At 41.4% G+C, this 18,245-nt stretch overlaps 1 protein-coding gene across 3 annotated transcripts in view; it reads left to right on the top strand.

The window, feature by feature from the left end:
* The window catches only part of nlgn2a (neuroligin 2a), a 241,736-nt gene that overhangs the window by 142,311 nt on the left and 81,180 nt on the right, over positions 1-18,245 (top strand). For all 3 annotated transcript variants that reach the window (XM_084924534.1, XM_084924532.1, XM_084924533.1), the window contains one exon: positions 18,003-18,152. In XM_084924534.1, the coding sequence (XP_084780660.1) occupies positions 18,003-18,152 (150 nt within the window). The remainder of the gene's footprint in view (positions 1-18,002; positions 18,153-18,245) is intronic.

Here is an 18,245-nt window from a genome sequence, read left to right as displayed (position 1 = left end):
AGCGTCTATATATAATAAGCAGGAAAGGAACAGACTGCCACAGTGACGAAGAAGGAAGCTAAAAACTTAAGAAATCAGGACCAAAGATGATTTTTAAACATTAAGTTTAAAGTGATTGTAGTTTGGATAGTTGTATTTGTTTTATTTGATCACCCATCTAGTGTTGGGGTTAGTGTTTGGTGATGATAGTTACATTAAGCTCAGACTCTAAGGAATGAGAAGATATCTGTCTACATAGTCAAGGATTTAGAATATGTAGGGACATCAAAATGGTTCATGTTTAAAACTAAAAGTTATGAAGGTAGTTTCCAAGCAAAAAGGGACTTCCAATGTCATTAAGTAATTATGTGTATGGGTAGTTTTATGAACTAGCAGGTAGAGTGCCTCAAGGTAGAAAGCAATAAGGTTCGGATAAATTTTAAGGCTCAAGCAGAGTTTGATTTATGAGTATGGCATTTGTATTTATATGAGCAATTGTGTTGTTTGCTCTCTGTGTTTCCGCGGTCATGTGGCACTTCAAACACGATCCTGTTATCTCACACCGCGCATAATCTTAGAGTCAAACAAACACGTTCATATAAAATTAGGCTATTTTGTTACCAGTCATGCATAATGAATGCAGAGAGAAAGAAAGGGAAAACGACGGGAAAACGAGGCAGAAAATGAGAGGGGTCAACTGAAGTCCAAAAGGCTTAAGGCTGAAAGAAAGGGATGTGGCAAATGGAAGAGAAGAGGACTGTTACGAGAGAAAAAGGGAGAGCCCGCAGTGGGAAAACAAGGACAATGGCCGTGTTTGTGTCGTCTTTGTCACTGTGGCATTTCGGAGGACAGAGGGGCCATCTGTGTGTATTCGCTTCCCCATCCACTCAATTTGTGGAATTGATCCGCTCCCTAATAGTGAGCAAAACAAAATAAAAAAGAAAGAAAGTCCGCCTAATCCAACCACTATTTATAAGACAGATGGGAGAGAGGAGAGGGATACAATTTAACAGTAGAAGTGCTCCAAAAGCCTGCGATGAAGAGATGAGAAAAAGATAGAGGAGGACAAATGAAGTGGAACAAAGACAGAATAAGGAAGACTCGGTGCAGTTGGAATAAAAACAAGAAGCTTGAGCTTGTTGTGCTTCCAGCCATATGAGGGGCTTTCGAAATAGAGTCTCCCAGCAAGAGGCCAGCCAGCTGCAGATTAAGATGGAGGCAGGAATGGGAGGAAAAAACGATAAAAGAAAGGAGATATCAGGCAAAATGGAGATCAGAAAGAGGACAAGAGAGTGACTGCTGCTGGAGGAAGTGAAGTGTGAATGGAAAGAATTTGAGCTAGATTGATCAACAGGATGTTTGTGGTGGTAAAAAGTGAGAGGCGGAAAAGACGAAGGAGGGACAGAGAGTGATATATGGGCAGGGAGAGAGAAAATGAGGGAGTCCTTGTGTTTTTGGAGATGTTGTTGAGTGTAATAAGAGCTGGTTGTTGGAAGACAGGCCAGGGCGCGGCTATTCTTATTCCCAGCGGCCCTACTCATCTTTCCTCTCTTGCTCCCTCTGCTCCTTTTTTACCTCGCCCACTCCTAATCTGCCGACGGAGAGAAGAAGCACTGCAGTCTGATTTGGGAAAGGGAAAGTGGTTGCAGGAGGTGTTGAGCTCAAAAAGAGCAAGTGGACAAGCCGCTCGGCACATTGCCACTTTTTTTTTTTATTGTTTGGGGTTTTTTTTGGTGATCTAAAGTGCTGACTCTAGATTATGAATCAGGTTTCATGGAATTGTATCCAGTATAATATCTCTGATATTATCCAGTGTCAGATAAAATACTGCGGTTGAGTCCAATACCTTCAAGCACAAGCTGTTTGCTTATTTTTTAGGAAATATGGTTTGTTGATCTGATCTTTGGAAGCATTATTGAGCTGTGAGGTGGGCGTTTGCTTGCTGTCGCAGGCAGTGAATTTGGTGTAGACAGAGTACAAACAGTACAAGAGCAAGGATCATCTAAACTTCATGCTGGTCCCTGCAGTCCCAGTGTTATAAGCTCGGGCAGACGGAGAGAACACTTTGGTGTGTGTGTGTGTGTGTGTTCGAGTGTGACTCTTCAGCCTGCACACAAACACAGTGAGGGCGAACCTTCCTGTAATTGTCTGTGCCGACAAGCAAATCAAATTTAGCTTAATGTAAAGCGATACAACGCTAGACGACTGCTGAGCTGCACTGCAGTGTTGTTGTTTGTACTCGTGCCTCACTGGGCTGAGTAGTTTCTGTCATTGCATGAATCTTCTCCGTTATGCACTAAATGTAAAGTGTTAGATAGACACACTGACGTTATTAAATGCTTTCAAATGTGTTTAAACAGCTGCTTTAGAAGTATTAAAATAGAGCTGCTGACTTGAAAGGCAGCACAATAATATATCATCTTAAGATCTTCATGGAGCTCTCTTTAAAAAGGCTCTGTCTCAGTGTGCCTTCTGCACAATTCATATTTTTTGAAACAACAGATTTACTTATCTAACGTATCTCGGAACACTTAAATGCAGCCATAAAAGAAGAGATCAAATAACGTGTAATCATATTATAGTAGAAACAATAAAGTGAGTCTGACATTGGTATTAAACTGAGGTATTCTAGTAGAGTAGCTTTGCATAGCTGACATTTCAAAGCATTCTTTTATATACATATATCTATGTGTGTACATGCACTGAAAATATAATCAAACGGTGCAATATCCCTGTTGTGAAACAAGACGTTTTGCCCTCCACTAATATTGGACACATTTCAGTCGACTTTGCTTCAATTGGCTGCCCATCACAAACAGAGGGTATGAACAGCAGGTGGGCGGGGTTTTTGTGCTCACAGCTGTATGCCTGAGATGATCATGTAAGGGAGAGCGAGTGGCATCACTATAAAAATTTATCATTAACCGTGTGGGAATTAGAGCCAGTTTCATGCAACAAGCAATTTCATGGGCGTTTCTTGTTATTTCAAGACAAATAAAGCAGATAGAATTTCTGAATCTGATTAAGTGCGTTTGTGTTGTTAGAGCTTTTCACTTTAATATTAAATATGAGGTCCAAACAGATGCCAGTGCAGGTGAGAGAGGTCATCATGAGGCTGAAAAACCAAAATAAACCAAGACTTTAAAGATCGCACAAGACAACTAAAGTGAGTGATCACATAACTTCACAGCTTTTGATCAAGGCAAGAAGACACCCTGGGAGGCAGGGTACAAATGAAGAAGTAGCAGAATGATGGGAAGAGGAAAATATGGAGAAAGGTCGTGATCTGAAGCATGCCACATTATTGTGGCCACATGGTGATAGAAGCAGCAGGAGCAGCTCTGAAGTGTAGACGGCTATATTCTCAGCTCAGATTCACCCAAATGCTGCAAAACTGAGTGGACAGCGCTTCACAGTGTTAGTCGATGATGACCCATCGCATACTGGGGGTGACTGTAGCTCAGGTGGCAGAGCAGATCAGCCACTAACCAGAAGGTCGGTGGTTCGATCCCAGGCTGCTCCAGTCTGCATGTTGCTCTCCGATGCATCCATCAGAATGTGTATGATGTTAGCACTTAAGCTTAGACGTGTTTGTGTGAATGGATGTGAATGAATTAGTTGTATAAAGCGCTTTGGGTGCTCAGACAGAGTAAAAAAGCGCTATATAAGAACCAGTCCATTTACCATACTGCAAAAGCTACCCAAGCAAGACAAAGAAACTGGGTATTCTTCAAGTTAGTCAGCTGATCTCAACCAAACAAAATATGATTTTTAGTTATTAAATACAAAACTGATTGACACAACTGCACACATACTAGTGAGACTAAAGGAATATGTAACAAAGTAACAAACTGATTTAAATGTAGAAAAGAAAGTAACTAAAGACAGAACCATGGCAGTTAGACGTTCGTACACTGACTTTAATATCTGAAACTTTGGCCATCTTTAATGTGAGCAGTACATATATGACAGAATATTAAGAAAGGACTCACATGTCTGCTTGTTTCTCCTGCACTGGGCAAGAAATGTTCAGCGTGTGAGGAGTCAGTGTTATAAGTTAACTATGTGCCAGAACTCAGACAATTGGTCATTTTATTTCTGACACAAATCCACAAATTGTTAAGGTGGTCTGACCAACCACCTTAATAAAATGCCTTGACTTTCACTGCAGAAGTTGTTGGTCCTCACAAGCGTTATTATACCAGATCGCAGACACGCACGTCCCAGATGCAATCAGCGTGGCCTTTGCCTTGATCCATTGTGCTCTAACGATTAAGCCTTACACCCCTGCTCGGTGGGTCAGCTCTGCTGCTTTGCATCTCATCACAGCCCATTCATCACCGCACGTCTGTCTCCACCTCCAGCAGCCCTCTGTGACATCAGCTTGCTACTGACCTCCCACCGAATCACGTGCACGCTCATCTCATTCAAAACAAACTGCCTCACAGTTAAGAAGACCACGCATACTCCCATCAGAAATGATGAAGGCCAGACGGACAGCAGGTTAAAACTCTGTTCTTAGAATTACACAAATAACCATAAGGGGTGAAATTAAATACAAACAACACAACATATGAACTGAAAAGCTTTTTTCTATTCCAAGAGGTAACCCTTCCACTTCTAGGCTTCATCAGTACAAATCCTAACAAGTAAAGTTTATATGCTATGCATTTTAAATACGCCATCATTTAAAAAAAAGGATACTCACACTCTTATTTCCCACTATTTCCCAATATCTCACCCATACTTTCTCAGGTACTCTTTATCCTTCAGTTGATCCCTTTTTTTCAGTTATTGTTCAGTAATTGCTTTGTCTTTTGTTTTGTTGCTTGTTAACGCCAGTGTCCAGGAAACACTGTGGATGGATGCACCTTTTTCTGCTTTTCTTCCAAGTCCAGCTGAGGAGTTTTCCTGCTGTTTTGCTTTAGTGGACAGGGGTCTGTATAAGAACAACTTCACCGCTCTCTCATAAGGGTGTGGCAATTTAGAAAAATCTGGCCTGTTTCAAAAAGGACGTTTTTAATGTACAAATGAATCTCTGAGGCTTTTGAATATGCAACATTGACACACTGTGGTGCCTTGCATTTTGGATTCTAGCAAAAGACGCACTTTTAGTTTTCAGCGAGTGTTTTCTCATTGAGGAAGCTTCTTTGCATATTCAGAGTGAAGGTTTATCCCAGAATATATTTAGCACCATAATTTGGGGAAATACAGTAAATTCACATATATGCGTATTTGTTTAAAAAAAAAGGCCTGACCTGCACACTGAAGATAAGCTTTCAGAAATAATTCCAGTCCATCATGACTGAGCTCAGAATTAAAGAAATATGCCCTGATGTGTTCTCTCCATTACCCTGTAGCAATATTTCCACTACTCTGTAACCTTCCTGTTAATTGGAACACTAACACAAAGGGCCTCTGCGTATTTGCACACAGATGACAGCTCATCGTTTGCTGCGAGCAATTTCACTATTATTACGATTTGGAACCTGAGTGTAAAAGGCCAAAAATTTATCTCCACCTCATGCGCTCGTGCGTGCACGCTCGCTGGTCACACGCTCTTTTGGAAGTTGAAATGGTGGAAAAACGCATTAAGTGAAGCCTGCATGGAAGAAATGAAAATGTTAATTCATACTACATTCTGTATGATTTCCTCTTCCTCTTCCCGAGTTGTCGCTTCGCCCCAATGTGATTCAATATCTTTTTAATTATGGCTTTTGAAAGGAGAGGGCCCTACACTCACCATCTCTCCATGCTCAGGTCAACATATGGGAGGATGATATCGCACTGTTCTGTTACAAAGTAAAATATGCTTTTGAAATCATAGCCTCTGCTGCTGTGGCTCAAAGGGGAGAATCTACCAAGTCGTGATGCAGTTGATTCTTGGGTTAGTCCTACTCTTTTTATTCCCCCCACCAAAAAAATCAACAGCTAAAATATTCATGCAGACCTTTAAAGCCGAAAGCACTTCATCTTTCCAGATCCTGTCGGAAATAAGCGCATGTCAGAGTTTCCCCTCCTTCTCAGCAGGCTGTGTCAGTGTTTACTGTCAGTAAACATCAATTCCCATAAAATCAGCGGCCGACGGTGACGCACAGAGCGTGGCCGACTGCGCTCCATCCCCATGACTAATCACTCATTTGATGATGCAGTGGAAAGGAAGCTGTTTGTCTCCATCGGGGGACCAGGGGGTGGTGTCTCCGAGGGCCGTGGTGGACAGCGTGCTAAACTGGAATGCTCGACACAAGTTTAGGCCTAATCGTCTCATTGTCTCCGTTCTGCTTGAAAGGATCAGCAGCCGTGCTAAGCTCCTCGGGGTACCAGCACTCAGCTGCTCTCTGCCATCTTGCTTTGTCTTCGCTGCTGTTGTTTGTGTTTACTGAGCTGAGCAGTGTTGTTTTTTTTTCGGTTATTAGATTTCATTCGTCTTGTTGAATTTGTGTTTTAGTTAATTGTCGTTTAACCTGTGCATCGTGGCATCCTTCATAGTAACTATTGGCCTTGGAGTGAATATGCATTTCTTTTTATCAGTAATAATTGAAATATGGATTTTAAGTCAGGATAGGTTTGATGGCACGCCCGTCCATGTGCACGCATGGACTGTTTGAAGTGCGAGAGCAGCACAAAGTGATGCCTGCCAGACATGTTCCTATGTTCATGTTCATGTTTGAGTGTTCTGTTGCCGTTACTCGCCTGTATTCAAATTGTCTGGGATCATCGGATGCCTCGGATTTATTGAAAGAACTTAGATGTATCCAGCACAAAAATGGCTGCCTGATGTTTGTTTTGGGCTCCAGAGCGAGCTCTGACAACATTTCCGCGGCTGAGCACATTTTTCACTATATCCGAGAACAACTTTGGCAGCTGAGGCGGTATGCTGACTTTAAAGATTGGCGAGGGAGCGTAGGAGAGGAGCGGGGGGGGGTTGTTGGTGCAGAGGACCTTCCGGTATAAAGGTGAAGAGCTCGGTGTACAGGTGTGCAGTGGAGGGCACAGACCCGTGGTAGCGAGCCAGCACTGATTCTTTCTCTATCTCATATTCTGTCCCAACTAACTAGCAACATATTCCAGTATTCTGTGAGGTATTTCACTGCTATAGGATGCAAGGGACAGTTTCTGCCTTCAAGTCGCAGGGTTTAGCTGTCCCGTGAGAATGGATCTTGATCTATGGTCGCCCGGGGAAAAATAGCAGGTGGAGGTGTGTGTATTTATGTTAATGAGAGATGGTGCAAGAACTGCACACTTTGAGAGTCATATAGTTGTCAGGATATTGAGTTTCTCCCCTTCTACGTCCCTCAGGACTTTGGAAAATTATTTATAACTTGTTTATATTCATCCGAGACCAAATACTAGGCCTGCTGAAGATATAATATATCATGCGGTGGTTAGGCTTGAAAATGTTGCTCTCGAGCTCCCAAAATTTGTATGAGCGGACTTCAGTGGCTGCTCAGTAAGACAGACATTGTCCCGCTTTTATCAGTATAATAATTATCCTACCAGGGGAGAGAGGATACTTACATAGAGGGGGTATCCAAAACCCACTGGAGGGGGGAATAAAATGATGACTCTACATGACAAGGAGTCGACATGGATGACTTGAAAGAACTGCATGCCACATTATCAAGCTGTAAATGTAAAAATACCTCAGTAAATTGGCCTGCTTCTGACTCCAAATGTTGGGAAAGTGGAAGGCGATTCTTAGTGATGTATTACACCGTCTTTATCGTGAATATATCTTAACACCATCACGATGCAGGTGCAGGTATCAGCTTTGTAGACGTCTTGTAGCCAGTAATCTGTTGAACAAAGGCAGGTGATGTGATACTTTGTGTGTTGAGCTGGCACACTGGACTTCTTCTTCTTTAATCAAAAAGTAATAATGTGCTTTACTATATGTTCCTTTAATAAAACAGTAAATTTGAAAATTCACGGGTAACATGATTAGTAATATTTTAGCGTTAAAAATATAATTTCAGTTAAAGAGCTTGCACATACTGGTGGAAAAACCCTTACTGTTCATTTAGATCAGCTGTGGCGCAAACCTTACACTGGGTGGGTGGTGTAATAGATTTGTTAAGCACTGTATGATACCCAGTATGTCAGATAAAGAATGAAAGGAGGAGCTGGACAGGAGTTGGGTTGCAAAGTGGCTTGGAGATACACAACATGTGTGGGCAGGCCAAAGTGGGTAAAATTGCTCACCCTATTCACATCTGGATGCACAGACAAATAACACTTGAGCCATCAGCTGTTGGTTAACATTGGGATCAGTGAATCTACTGGATTTGAAGTCAATATGACTTTGCAGGCTATCTGAACTAACGCCATAACTGATTTGTTCATAGTTTATTTGGAATAACTGAAGGAATCCTGTTAGTAAATTAGTAGGGAATTTCAGCATTATCTCAAAAATCTAGGTTTTATATCCAGACACATAAAACCTACTGACACTCACATTTTTAATGTTTGATATCCCACTCTGCCTTTAGTAATTTGCTCCACCTGAAGCCTGTAACAAGCAGTGTTGGTCAAGTTACTTGAAAAAAGTAATCAGTAACTAATTACTGATTACTTCCCCAAAAAAGTGTCCTGATTACTTATTTTCAAAAGTAATTAATTACTTAGTTACTTTTTAAAAACACGATTTACAACCTGAATAGGTGATAAAACGATAGATCTCTCAGCCCAATTCTACTTTTTCTACATAGTCCATCATACAAAATGTAATCAAATGGAAAAGTCCCTTTTTAAAACTTGTTTTATTAGTTTTAATCTTTTAACTTTATGCATCAAGCAAAAATGTAATTATATGCAACATTCACTGACTGGAAGAAATTTGTTTAATATTTAAACCTATTTTCTGCACATTCCAGCACATAAATTTTTTTTTTTTTGTGTTTACACTCAGTCTTTCAAATAGATGCAAATAAAACACAGCAGAAAATAAATAAAATCAAAGACTAGCGGTCCTTTTGCTCTATTTTCACCTGTAAAGCAGGAGTGGGGTAGGCGGAGGTTTACCCTGGTGCAGGTGTGCCGCAGCGGTCAGTGGAAGGATACGGCAGTTTCTCTGTGAATTTCCCATTACGTCATAGCGCACTCGGAGCTTGCTTGGAAGTTTAGGGGTTTTTTTTCTGCTGTAAAAAGAAGTTTTCTTCCCATGCACAATGCTAATGGACGCTAATGTTTTTGTCACTTTTTATGGAATCAAACTCAAAGTAAGGTCAGTACTTCCACGCTTTAAACGCTGCACGCTCATACTCTCTCCCATACTCGATATATGATCCACTGTTGATCTGCACACAGCTGTTGTCACCAATGTCATCACTGTCATGAGACATTCTTGCAAAAAAAAATCACGGTTTTAGTAACGCAGTAACGCAGCGTTCCTACGGGAAAGTAAAGGTAATCTAATTACCGTTTTTGCAATAGTAATCCCTTACTTTACTCGTTACTTGAAAAAAGTAATCGGATTACAGTAACGCGTTACAAGTAACGCGTTACTGCCCATCTCTGGTAACAAGTCCCAAAAGTCAGCAAAAAATGTATTTTTCCATCTGTTCACTTAGTAAAAAAAACCTTGCGCCCTTATTGCAGTCGACTACTATACAGCCGTCTAACAACTACTTGTTTCAGAGAACTGAACATGGCAACCCAACAGCTGCCTGAGAACTTTCATTAAAAACGAAAACATCTTTGATCACGTAGTTTGCTGGACAGCTTAGTGTCCTGCCATGAAATTGGCTGCACACAAAAATATTAAAATAAACTTTGTAGTTTTTTGCAAAATTCATGTCCCTTTTACAGCATCATCATTTTGAGATTTGGCTCGAGGACGCACGTGATGTCGTAGCTGAATGTGTTCTTTCGGTTCAGCAACTTTTTGAAGACTCTGCTTCTTGTTTCTTATCCTTGGCTCTGTATCTCGGCCGCTGCGTGGATTCAAAGTGACAATGCAGATTGTGTCTTTGAACGCAGACATCGACTCCTAGTAAATGGATACACGGACCTCTCTTTAAAGATGCACTTGTCTCCCACCTGTCTTGAGATTGTCTGCCTTCATCTTCAACTTTCCTTTTCGTGCCGTTCTGTCAGCTAATTTGTTAGTTTACAGTGAAAGCAAAGTTGCGGTGTGGTGTGTGTTGCTGCGTACACACAGAAGGGCCAAAACCTGCTGAGATCTTAAAGGACGGGTTTGGCCCTGTCCTTGAGTTTGACACCTTTTAGACTGTTAAGCTGTCAGCCTGCATTTGAGGTGCTGAACCATCAAATATTCAAGGTTCTCAGTTTTTGTACAAAAATGACTACAATAACCGAGAAGACAAGACCTTCATCATTTATTCCACATGACATAAAAGCAAGATTATGTTACATTAAGAGATTTTTCAAGTATTTGCCATGACCATACAGGGAGAGAGTTTCAAATAATTACGTCCATGTTTGTGAAAACCAACAGTCCAAAGACATGCAGTAAGTGGGTTTAGGTTAATTGGGGATTCTTAACAAGTGTGAGTGAGAGTGCAGATGGTCAGTGCGTCAGCCCTGCAACAGACTGATGATCTGTCCAGGGTGCACCTTGCCTCTCACCCTATGGTAGCTAGGATAGGCTTCAGCCCCACCGCAGCCCTGATAAGGATAAGCGTAACAGAATGGATGGATTCCCCAATATCGACCTGCCAAGTGCTAAACTTGGAGCAAAGCGTTGAGCAGAGACCTCTCTCCCATATGCCGTCAAACCCTCTGTTTACAAGGGATGGCCAATCAGATAAAAGCTGCCATAAAGGGAGCGAGGCCCTGAAAGAGCAGGCTGTTAATACATTTTATTTCAGAGGGAAAGCTGGGGTGCTGCGCCCTCTACTCTAGCAGAGTCTAAGATTAAAGATAGAGGTTAAAATAAGCAAAAGGTCCCTCTAATGCTAAATCATTTGTATGTGAAGTTGAAAAGCTACAAACTAATAATAAGCTAAAAGTAAAACACAGAGAGTCTTACTTGATATGAAGTGGATCAGTTGTGGGAGGAAAAAGGGGAAAAAACTAGAAACTTGGAACTTTTTACTTTTTTCCCTTGAAATATTAAATGAAAATAATTATTTTTTTGAAGATATTTGCAAGAAAAAGTTTTTACTATGGTCTGAAATAAACATATAATCATTTGGAATTATACACCAGCTGTAGGTGGTTACTTACATAACTCACTGAGGGCTTATACGCAAAAATAGTATTACAAATCATATGAAAAATATCAAATGCTGTTAAACAGCTGTGGCCTATAGATCAAGTGATCACCTACTCCTTACTTTACATAAGTCTAGGATGGTTCATAGAGGAGATCGGGCATTTGCAGTTGTGGCACCGAAAATGTGGAACGATCTACCTCTCCACATTAGAAAGGCCCCAACTGTTACTCTTTTTAAATCACATCTTAAAACATATTTTTTTACTCTGGCTTTCGAAACCGTAGGAGAGTTACCAATTCTTTTATCCTAATCTGTTTTTAATTTTTATCAGTTGTTGTTGTTAATGTCACTGTTTAAGTGTTATGTTGTACAGCACTTTGGTCAACGCCCTGTTGTTATTAAATGTGCTTTATATGTAGCTTGCCATCACCAGTGTGTGAATGTGTGCATGAATGGGTGGATGACAGGTTGTGTAAAGCGCTTTGGGGTCCTTAGGGACTAGAAAAGCGCTATACAAATACAGGCCATTTACCATTTTATTTACCATTTATAAATGAATAAATGAAATGAAATATAGCTGTTATCAGATTAAGGCAGTTGAGCAAAAAGTTTATGATTTTGTTCCCTGTTGAAATGGAAATATTTACATACTTTAGCAGAGATGGAGCACACACTTCTGAAAAGCCATAAAAGCCATGAAACAAAGCGCGAGTAAACCTCAGTCGGTCGCCCCGTACAGTGGCTGTGTTGACCTGTTTTATAAATCTACTCCGTTTAATTCCTTTAGTCGAACATGTAAACGTTAGTGTAAAACAAATGAGTCAGCTTTAAGCCCCTCCTTTAGCTCATGCCTGTGTGAGAGTATTCACCATCTGCCCATTATAAACATGGACGTTAAGGATTTGTCGAGGCTTTGTATGTATACGTGGACACTATCCCATTTCCCCAGCTGCCTCCATGGTATGGGACATTCTGTCGTCGTGCAGCACCTGTTCACATTGTCAGCAAAATAACTGAAGAGTACGGTGGCCCTGAGAGGCCAAATGGACTGCAACTTCAGAAAACACTTGCAAAAAGAAAAATGCTGCAAAAAGAAAAACGCTGCAAAAAGAAAAATGCTGCAAAAAGAAAAACGCTGCAAAAGCACACAAAGCACAACGGAAATAGGAAAAAAGACAACGGAAATGTTTCTGGGGAGACAATAACCGGACGGACCAGTTGCACGAACCAAAACATGCTAACAAGTGCACTGGGACTGGGAGACACTTCAAAGAAGTGGAAGCGGAGCGGCCAAAGAGTAAACTTTCAAAAGTAAGTTCTGAATATTATGTCACTTATTTATGTGCAAATGTTTAATAATGAGGAACATTAAAACATTACTGTTGGCCACATGCCGGCAAAGTTATGTGACATTAGCGATGTTTGTACTTTCAGCATTTACTTTGTTTTAAAGCCTTTACTTTATACGCCGTTAGATAGTCGACCTTAATCTTACAGAGAATCTGATGATTTTGTGGATAATTAAAGTCAGTCATATATCCACAAACACAACAGGCTGAAAGTCAGTGATGCTGCTCGGTTTGCAGTCCTGAATATCACGGCACAAGCAGGATTCACTGCACTGTTAATGTTAGCTATGTTATATTGCTGCCTCTGTTCGGTGGTGTCGAGCCAAACGGACTTTAACGTGTGTTTGAACGAGCTGACGGTTCACTCGTTAAGCTGAAAGAAAGATGCTTTAATCACAGGAGTCACACATGTGTCCACTGTACCATCTGGGAACTCTTCCTGTTTAGCACTCGTAATAACACAAACACTAAATCCTCCTGTTTGTAGCAGTGTGTACACCTGAGACTGTCACTTGTCTGTCTGTCCTGCACTCTCTCTCTGTTTCTTTCTCTCTGATTGTGGAATAAAAGTATGAACATGTATTTATAAGTTACACTTGTGTTTGAATCCTGCAGCTTATCACACATTTGATTTCCATGTGTGACAACTGCAAGTGTCCAGAGTGAGGACAGACTGAGGGACCCACTGCTGCACATCATCTGTGAGGCTTTGCACCCCTGATGATCCACCAGGACAAACTCAGCAGTGTGTGAGGAAGATGAGGAGGAAGAGCCAGCAGCAGCTGACAGATGGAGAGAATAGACAGACTGCTCCCTGTTTGTGAAGGACTGCTAGAAAAGTTTAACATAACTAATTGTCTGTCCTGAATCAGTCTTATTAGGTAATGTTCAAATAATTTTATCATTCCAGTGTTTTCAGTGTGGGAGAAAGTACTCAGGGCCTTCAGGTTAAACACTATGAAAGGCAGCAACAAGTTTAATATTCAGAAACCTAAAGTATGTATCAGCAGCAGAATGGAGCTAAAAATAAATGTTTGTTTCAGTTCTATGAAGCTTTGCGTATTTTGGATTAGTAGCACTGCTGTGTTTGTTGCATCATATTGCTGTAATTGTTTATATGCTTTATATATTCTGAGGTAAGTTGATCTATAGTGTTACATCATATTCTATAAGGATGTTATGTGTTTGTGTACTTTCTGCCCAGTTTGACCCATTTAGCAGAAGTCAGCCTGTTTAAGGCTCTGATATCTATTCTGTATGACTTAAAGCAGTTATGACATGGTATGATTTTCTCACCCAATAAAGGAATATTTAATATATCAGCCTACTCTTCATTCTATCAGAAACAGTTTTCACAGCTCGTACATTTGCTTTTTCCACACATATTGAGCCAAATTTAGTAATGCCAACATATTAAAAGAACAATATTTGTCTCTTATATATAATACATCTATAGATACACTGTCACAGATACTTGTCTTTAAGTGAAGATTTAAGGTGATAGGAAATATAAATAAATGCAACTTGAATCTTTATTGAAGCTCGGTGTTTGGCACAGAGTTCATGTTCACTGCTGTAATAACTAATAATGATTAATATAATATTGGCCATATTATATTTACATTACCAAAGTGAGATGACTTTAGTCTCATGAACAACATTAGCTAATTGTTATTTACTAGCTAATCTTAAATGACTGTTCAGTACAGAAATGAAGCCCAAAAATCATGTTTTACAGTCCTGTGGTCTCAGCCTCAGATACTTATCAAATCACACAGAGCTCATGTAGAAACAAATGTACAAAATATGTTCTCCTTCGTTTCTGTCAAACAAAGCTGTATGAAACGTTTCCAGCTGTTAGTATCATGGTTGCTAGGCAACCTGGGCAGCGCAACGGAGGCTAGATCGTCCCATCTCACAAGCCTACAAGCCTCACACTTCCGGCCTCAGCGGTCTTTGAGTGCGGCCCTTGAGGACCGTTAAGGCTGCGTACTTTAACGCTGCAGACCCTGAATTGGGAAACAGTCCCTGAATTGGGATACAGCCATACATACATGTTTTGGTTCGTGCAACTGGTCCGTCCGGTTATTGTCTCCCCAGAAACATTTCCGTTGTCTTTTTTCCTATTTCCGTTGTGCTTTGTGTGCTTTTGCAGCATTTTTCTTTTTGCAGCGTTTTTCTTTTTGCAGCATTTTTCTTTTTGCAGCATTTTTCTTTTTGCAAGTGTTTTCTGAAGTTGCAGTCCGTTTGGCCTCTCAGGGCCACCGTAGAAGAGAGACAAATTATGCAAAAAGTATTTTTAAAGCATGATTGCACGCTTTGATAAATGATTGAATTTTTTTCAACCCACATGTGGTTCAAGTATGGAAGTTGAGGGTGGAGAGCTAACCACCAGCCCATCTGCGGGCATCGCACGCTAAGCTTTAGTTGTGGTAGAAACACAACAAAGCCAGAGGCAGAGAAAGAGAGAGAAAGAGAGGAGAGCTTGTTACCCTTGAGGGCCTCGGTCCTATCAGTCACTGTGCCACAACGATTTGCCCTGTAACTGATCCGTGGACGCCGAGTCTACAGGTCAACTGTGACAGTCTGCTTTGTGCGTGTGTGTGTTTGCATCTTGTGGGTTTGTGTGCGTGTGCATCTGCATTCTGTCCCTTGATGCCGGGGGCTGTCGCTCTTCATCCCCTGCAGCAGAATACAGAAACATGCATGTAGGAGGTGCGCATGTGGTCATTCGCTGTTAATGAAATGACATGCAGGTAGAAGCACGGCGAAGGGCATCATGGGGTTAGGCATGCAGGACAGCAATATGTTGCCACAGCAACAGTCAATGAGACTTTGTCCAAGTGAGAGGGAGAGGCAGGAGAGGCGGAAACAAGTCAAAGTGGAGCAGTTGCCATAGCGACTTCTCCATTGCAACTGCCTGTGAATTTCTCTCTCACCGGTGTGAGTGTGTCTGCCTGACTGATGCGCTGGTTTTAGCGCCATAGCTCTGTATGGATGTGTCTGTGACACCCTAGTCTATCACTGGAGATTTACGGTGCTACATTTGCAGCCACCTTACATACGTCTGTGTACTTAACACGGCATCTACATATATATAAGCAGCTTTCAAAGAGAGCCGCACACCCTCCATCTCTCCTGCCTTCTATGATAGATGCAGTAGTGGTTATTTATGTGGTTATTTGCCACTACTGTTTGCTCATATCCTCAGGCCTGCACGCACACACACTCGCAGACACACAAACAGAAGCCAACAGGGGCTGTCACTGTGCCACTCTTCTGAGTCTTCTGTGCCATATGCTACCGTAGGCTCCTGGCAGGCAGGAGCGACGCTGCTCACAGTCAGCTAGGAGACTGGTTCAAAGGCCAACGAGGGCCCATCGGGGATCGTCCTACGTGCACACACAGCGCTGCAGGAGAGGGCGTATGCTGAAAACTCTCAGGACTGACATTGGATGCTTTCTGAAATGAGCTGCATGAGTTTCTTAGTGGAGGATGCCAGAATTTATCATCATAGCTTCCCTGAGCAACCATAGAGTTTAAAGGGCACCTGTTATGGTCATTTTCAGCTTCATATTTTTATAATTAGACTCCACTGGAGTAGCTTTAAGTGTTTTATGGTTCAGAATAGCCTTTATTCATCTTTTACCAGGTCTTGGTGCAACCTGTCAGTTCATCCAGTGTCTGAAACTAGCCATTTTTGCTACCTTTCCAACGTTCCTCTGATTGGCTACCCTTTACAAACAAAAGATCTGAACAGAAAGTGGGTGGGATCAAAGAAGTGTTCTGTTTGGGAGGCAGGCCATCCCCTCAAGCTAGTGGTAGAGAAATCACTGTCTCATTGTTTGTATTTTTTGTTTAATATGAGCATCCACCACTGTAACAGTATATTATATGTATATATCATCATATATTATATATAAAAGAAAATAAGGAAATAGATAACACAGTAGGTCTACATTAACTGAATACCTTCAGCTTGCCTCAGAAATTCATGTTTACAATATATTGCAGAGAATGTTTTTAAGTACTTGTTTTCACATTTTTGTAAGCATTATTATTTAAGTTAGTGTTGTCCAGGCAACACTAGTTTAAATCCATACATCCATCCATTCGCTTCCGCTTATCCTTTTCAGGGTCGCGGGGGGCGCTGGAGCCTATCCTAGCTGTCATAGGGCGAGAGGCGGGGTACACCCTGGACAGGTCGCCAGTCTGTCGCAGGGCTAACACACAGAGGCAGACAACCATTCGCACTCACACTCGCACCTAGTGGCAATTTGGATTATCCAATTAACCTATCCCCACAATTTAGTTTAAATTACTATAGCTAATAATAGACAGATCCTGCCTCCAGTTTGCATATTTATACTTATTTTCAGTAAAATAAATACAGAAAACTTTACGGGAAGCAACTCTGGAGCTAAACTTTGTTTTCTAATGTTCTTGCGTAACATTTTCATGGGTAACTTTTTAGCTATCTTTCCATTTTTCACCTCAAGGCGGGACCCACCAACAATTTGTGCCAGTGCAAAATGATAGCATCCAAGAAAACTGTGTTCTTCTAGAGATTCCACACAGGGGAGTTGACCTAGAAATAGGTTTCTATAGCTGTCCCTGCAGCTCAAGGCGACTTGAAATTTGCATTTATGGTGGTTCCGAGTTCCAAGGTGCAAAATAAAACGAGGAAATTATGGAAATTTATTGCACACATGATATATTGAGAGCCAGTGGCCTTTTATTTTGTGTTGATTGCACACTGAATGCTCTTCAGAGGGGAGTATACACACATCAGCTCCACTCCTTTGGGGCCCGGCTTTGATATGCTTCCTAGTGTCATCCTGGTACCTTCTTTTTTACCTTCTGTATGTTGTGCCACATTGCTTTGAGTGTGTTTACTAGAGAGTGGCTGTTTGCACAGTGTTAAACATCTCTTCTCTGCAGCAGAGAGCTCTTTGGGGTGAACTCTGACACCAACACGTTGAGCTACCCCATCATAAGAGCTGTTGTGCAGATATTCTGTGAATTTATCTGGACATTCTCTGTTGAAACTAATTGCCTCAGGCTGCCATCAATTTTCAGTTGCACACACAGATGCTTTTGCACTGCGCTAGGAATTGCATCAGTTTTAGTCAATCTGGGCCTCAGTGTGAAGTAAAGACTGATGCACGACAGGCTCTAATGTGAAGCACTACAGTAGCTGGTAATTTTCTTCAAGCCTTTTTTTCTCGCTTTAATCACCAGGAAACATTTGACAAGATTCTCACGGTGGCGCCTCTCGTTACTGCCTGTTGTTAGAATCACTGGCTGAAATCTAAATGAGCTCAAGCCCATTTTTAAAGGTTGGCATCCAGCCGCAGGAAGTAATGCAGCACTGATCCAGTGCTGTGTTTTCATCACGCTGCAGTTTGTTCCATATACAATGTCTAATCATAACTGTGAATGCAGTTATTGACTTTTTGTTCTTTCACACTCTGTTTTTCCCTGTTTGTGCATGTAGATATCCGTGACCGCAGGAAGAAGCCGGTGATGCTGTTTATTCACGGCGGCTCCTACATGGAAGGCACAGGAAACATGTTTGATGCCAGCGTCCTCGCCGCCTACGGCAACGTGATCGTGGTAACCATGAACTACAGGCTCGGCGTGCTCGGTGAGTGGCCCTCATGACTTTTTCATGCTAACAGATTTGCACCAACAAATAGATTAGATTTATATTCCATATCTGCCCAAACTCTGAGCTAAA

Source organism: Perissodus microlepis, chromosome 3, assembly GCF_051167445.1.
Source record: "Perissodus microlepis isolate ML-2025 ecotype Zambia chromosome 3, ASM5116744v1, whole genome shotgun sequence".
Classification (NCBI taxonomy): domain Eukaryota; kingdom Metazoa; phylum Chordata; class Actinopteri; order Cichliformes; family Cichlidae; genus Perissodus; species Perissodus microlepis.
This window is presented reverse-complemented; position numbering and strand designations above follow the sequence as displayed.